The following is a 5,000-nucleotide window of genomic DNA, read 5'->3' as shown; positions in this document are numbered from 1 at the left end:
TAGCAGACCTTTGTCAATGACTCTAACTCTAGAGATCCTTGCTAAAGATTCTAAGGAATACTTGAAAAAGTTAAAATTGCTGCTACCAGCTGACATGAGATATCTTTTTAAATTATTTTTTGTAGTCCACAACGAGAATAGTTTCCTTTTCAAACCAGTATATTAATTTGGCTTAAATTATCCATACAATTGTTCCCTATCTTTCCTAAATGGTAGAATACCATATTCATTTGATATGAAGATTTCATGATACCCTTTAAAACAACGTTTTCTTCTTCTATTAATGTACTTTTTTCTATTTCTTTGGGGTAAGAATGGTTGCCTTGTTTTTGAAGGACTTCGCTTTGGCTTTGGGGTAGACCGTATTAGTCCCGATCGGCTGCCCTGCCTGACATACCTTAGACCCCGGTACCGTATGTTCATTATTTTGTACTAGTCACCAGCGTCCTTCCTACCCTCAGCGAGGAGTCATGGCGCGATTAGGTAGATAGTTAGAGACGTGTGAGGTGTCTGCTTTGTTTTTAGAAGATGCTGGAGTGGCTTTGTTTGTGTGTACTAGTCAGTAACACCCATTGCTTTTAAGCAAACCTTACGTAACAAAATCAGTTTAAATGTTTATCATATATAACTACAAAGTTTTCACGGATTCTTCCTCCACATCTCTCAATTATCTTTGCAGCATCTTCGCCAACAATTCACTCTACGAAACTCTTCATAAAGAACCAGTTGTCAAACGACCTCAGATCATCCACCTGTAAGTAGCCTACCTCAAAATTGAAAGAGATGTCTTTTTATTTTCCCCAAGATGAATTTTAAAAAATCTAATCGGATTAATCTAAATTTGATAATCTATCTCATAGGAAATACTTTCTAAAAGTTTCCATTTCCTCGTTGTGCCTTAGTGGATATCTTCTTGTCCCTTCAGAGATCTCTCAAGGAATAAGCTCAAGTTCTTGATGAACGGCACCTTCAGGCATCTGTGGAGACTGAAGGAACTTAACCTCAAGGACAACAATTTAACTTACTTGACAGAGGGGACTTTTACCGGACTGCATAATCTCACAAATTTGTAAGTGAATGATTATTACGAATTACAATCTATAAATACCATTTCATTTCATACTTAATAATTGAAGAATATTTATAAAAACCATTTCATTTCATACTTAATAATTGAAGAATGTTTATAAAAACTATTTCATTTTATACTTGACTATAGTTTTCAACGGATCTCCTGCAGACTTTCAAATGCTTTTTACTTAGATTTACAAATTTTCGAAAAAAAAAAATTACCTTTATTTTTTGGATATTTTCCAAAGAATTCACCAGCTCTTTTTAATCTTCAACTTTCTTCAAATCTTAAGTAGAACCTTTCGAAAGGACTTCTTTAAAAGCTTGAAAAAAACTATACCAAACGTTCAAATTATCTTGAAATCAGTCAATGGGCCACTGTACTTCCTTAGAGCTGTTAGTCGTATCTCGTACTATTTATTCCAAGTACCTTTTAACAATCTTCAATATTTTCCATCATTTATCAAAATATATTTTGCTATTAGGTATTTTCTGTACAAAGGTTTTACTGCATGGTAAACCCTTTACTCTTACTACTACTTTACCAACCGCATTAACTAATTCCTTCAAGTTTTATTCATTATTAAACCTCGACATTTTCTTTTCCCTGGGCCTTAGAGTTTTCCCTCTCCCTCACATTTCATGCAATACGCCATTTAGTTATGTATTTTTGTCCATTTCATTTCTAAATTAGACTTTTTCGTGAGCCAGCGGGAAAATTTACCTTATAAAATTTGACTTACTTATATAATGTAGCGATATATTTCAGGCAACTTAGCGGAAACCAGATCAGCTCACTGGGCCCATTCGCTTTCTCCGGTCTGCTCACCGTCTTGAATTTGTAAGTAAATATTCTTATAATAAATCATATTATAAATTGATCCTGAGCATTTTTACTTTCTGGATGGGGCCAGGAATTTAAATGTGTAAATGTCATATTCCTTTTTGCTTCTAAATCAGATTTGATGATGATGTTTGTAGTTTGCTAAACCGCTATTGTCTAGGCTCTAGGGGTATGGGGAGTGGTGTTGGTTAGTGGCCAATGTTGACTGCAACATCTTGAATTTTAATAACATGGTTAAAGGCTTTCAAGACGGACAATGCCCTAGAGAGTGACCATATATACATCTAATCAGTGCCCAAGCCCCATCTCCACCCAAGCTAGGACCAAGGAGGGCCAGGCAATGGCTGCTGATGACTCAGAAGGTAGACCTATAGGCTCCCCAACACCCCTTATCCTTAGCCTACAAAGATGGTAAGGTTGCAGCGACCAAAGGAACTAACTAGTTAGAGCAGAACTCGAACCCCGGTCTGGCGTTCACCAGTCAGGGACGCTACAAAATCGGCCACCATAGGATAAGTGATTATACAATCTGCTGTCAGCTAATTCATCTTCTCTAAGTGCGAAGATGTTTTGAACAAAATAACTAAAAAAAAGCCTAACTTATTGTTTCAGGGGGACCGCATTGCATTTCCCGAAGATCTTTCCAGAAACAGATTCTACCGAAAAGGCCACTCTGAGGCCATCTATTAATGATGTTGAACTACACAAGAACGTCCTATGTAGCCCCGCAACACTAATCCTAATAAAATAGTCTACAGAAGTCTCGGTAAATCTTCATATTACTCTTCTTACTATTAATTATTCTGATTCCTATAAACAAGTGTACAACAGACACAACGATATTCATTCAGTGATACGCAAGCCTGATTAAAAAACCAAAGCAAGTATTACAACCAAAAAATACAACTCCTATTATAGTTTTATGAGAAAGCCACAACCCTCAAATGTGCAATAGAGAAGATCTCTCTAGTGATTTCATAAAGATTTTGTTTTCGATAATGATATCAAAAGCAATTTAAACCTGGTAATATGAAAAAACTACTTTAGAAAAAGGGTAGCCACAAGAAACATAACCATAGCATGTGTGACATTATAACCTCAAATGACAACAAAAATATTGAAGTTAAAAGAGCCAAAGGCAAGTAAACATGGAATCTCCTTACTTTTTACTTACTTTAAATGTTTAAAGGTCACTGATGAATGGCAGAGGCAAGGGACAGTGACATTGCCCCTATTAAAAGGGACAATTCCCTAGAAACTGACCAACATATGACCACCACCCAAGACCCCTTTCCACCCAAGCTAGGACCAAGGAGGGTCAGGCAATGGCTGCTGATAATTCAGCAGATAGGCCTATAGGATCCCCAAAAACCCCATCCTTAGTTCACAAGGATGGTGAGGTTGCAGCAACCAAAGAACAAACAAGTTTGAGGGGGACTCGAACCCCAGTCTGGCGTTCACCAATCAGGGACGTTACCACATCGGCCAACACAACCCTTATGGGGTGTGTTTTTTATGCTATCACGTATGGAAACTATGTGCCCAAGAGGATATACAAGAACTGTTTGCCGAACACAGTCTTGGTGTTTAAAGTACCACACAGCGGTATTCAGTACTAATATAAATATTCAAATCAATATCTACCTATAAAGAGGACAAGAAACAGCTCGTGAACACACAATGGAGAAGTGAAGTGATCCCACAAATGCGTGATACAGCCAAGATGATAGCACAAGCCAGCCATTATTAATTATTCATAATAATAATAATAATCATCATCATCATCATTATTATCATTATTATTATTATTATTATTATTATTATTATTATTATTACTAGCTAAGCTACAATCCTAGTTGGAAAAGCAGGATGCTGTAAGCCCAAGATTTCCGACAGGGCAAACAGCCCAGTGAGGAAAGGAAATAAAGAAACGGAGAACAGTGTGTCTGAGTGTACCTCAAGCAAGAGAACTCTAACCCAAGACAGTGGATGCCATGGCTACGGAATAATGGGTTTTATTTTAGATTGTCCCTTCTCCTAGAGAGGTGCTTACCATAATTAAAGAGTTTCTTCTACCCTTACTAAGTGGAAAGTAGCTATTGAACAATTTCAGTGCAGTAGTTAAACCCCTTGAGTTAATAGTAAAGCACTTGACTAACGTTTACTCACACGTAGATTATATGGTTCTACGACCACGCCCCATCCAGGTTTAACTGGGGGAAGAAGATGGCATGCAGTGGCTTGAATAAAGTGGAAAAAACAGGCAGCAGCAGAATGAATTGGAATATAATTGGCAAACCACACAGGTCAAATGACCAATCACCATTTAGAATAGAGAACAGATTAAAATGCTTCATGGGCCATAAATTTTCTGTATCTCAATGATTAACTTAACTCCCATCCTATTCAATTTAGAAAATCTCTTGAACATTTCAACTTGATTACACAACTCACAATTTATAGAACATACTAGCCTCCTACAGTACAGTGGTAACATGTTCGTCTAACATTCACATAACAGCAGATCGATCCCAGACCGGGATCATGAGTTTACGCTGTTTACTGAAGAGGCAACTCCTGTGGATGGGCACCACAGTGAGGGGTTGGGCCTTGTCCCACCTGACGTTCTGGGTGAGCATCTATTCTGATGAAAATGGAACTGAAACCAGACACCTTTAACCTTAATATTCGTAGCGAGGAGATTTGTAAAATTCTCTTATTTTTTTCATAATTAAATATTTCATTTTATTTTTCAGGGATCTTAGCCATCAAAGACTGAATGACATTGCACCCAAGGCCTTCCATGGGCTCAAAAATCTTAAAGCGTTGTAAGTAATCCTTTGAATATTCTTTCACTCTGGTGTATGTTATAAATGATTCAGTAAATACGAGGAGAGAGAGAGAGAGAGGAGAGGAGAGAGAGAGAGAGAGAGAGAGAGAGAGAGAGAGAGAGAGAGAGAGAGAGAGAGAGGCCCTTTTCAATTTAAAATCTGATAAAAAGGTGCAGAGAGAGAGAGAGAGAGAGATGAGAGAGAGAGAGAGAGAGAGAGAGAGAGAGAGAGGAGAGAGAGAGAAGCAGTAGGCC

The 5,000-nt window shown here is 37.6% G+C and overlaps 2 protein-coding genes across 6 annotated transcripts in view; one reads left to right on the top strand and one right to left on the bottom strand.

The window, feature by feature from the left end:
* Window positions 1-5,000, top strand: part of LOC137620773 (G-protein coupled receptor GRL101-like) — a 131,493-nt gene that overhangs the window by 110,055 nt on the left and 16,438 nt on the right. For all 4 annotated transcript variants that reach the window (XM_068351195.1, XM_068351197.1, XM_068351198.1 and 1 more), the window contains exons 16-19: window positions 680-754; window positions 926-1,069; window positions 1,841-1,912; window positions 4,672-4,743. In XM_068351195.1, coding sequence (XP_068207296.1) covers window positions 680-754; window positions 926-1,069; window positions 1,841-1,912; window positions 4,672-4,743 — 363 coding nt within the window. The remainder of the gene's footprint in view (window positions 1-679; window positions 755-925; window positions 1,070-1,840; window positions 1,913-4,671; window positions 4,744-5,000) is intronic.
* The window catches only part of LOC137620774 (G-protein coupled receptor GRL101-like), a 256,667-nt gene that overhangs the window by 246,660 nt on the left and 5,007 nt on the right, over window positions 1-5,000 (bottom strand). The window lies entirely within an intron of this gene.

Source organism: Palaemon carinicauda, chromosome 27 (assembly GCF_036898095.1).
Source record: "Palaemon carinicauda isolate YSFRI2023 chromosome 27, ASM3689809v2, whole genome shotgun sequence".
Lineage (NCBI taxonomy): Eukaryota > Metazoa > Arthropoda > Malacostraca > Decapoda > Palaemonidae > Palaemon > Palaemon carinicauda.
Note: the sequence above shows the minus strand (reverse complement) of the source record. Positions and strands in the feature narration are given on the sequence as shown.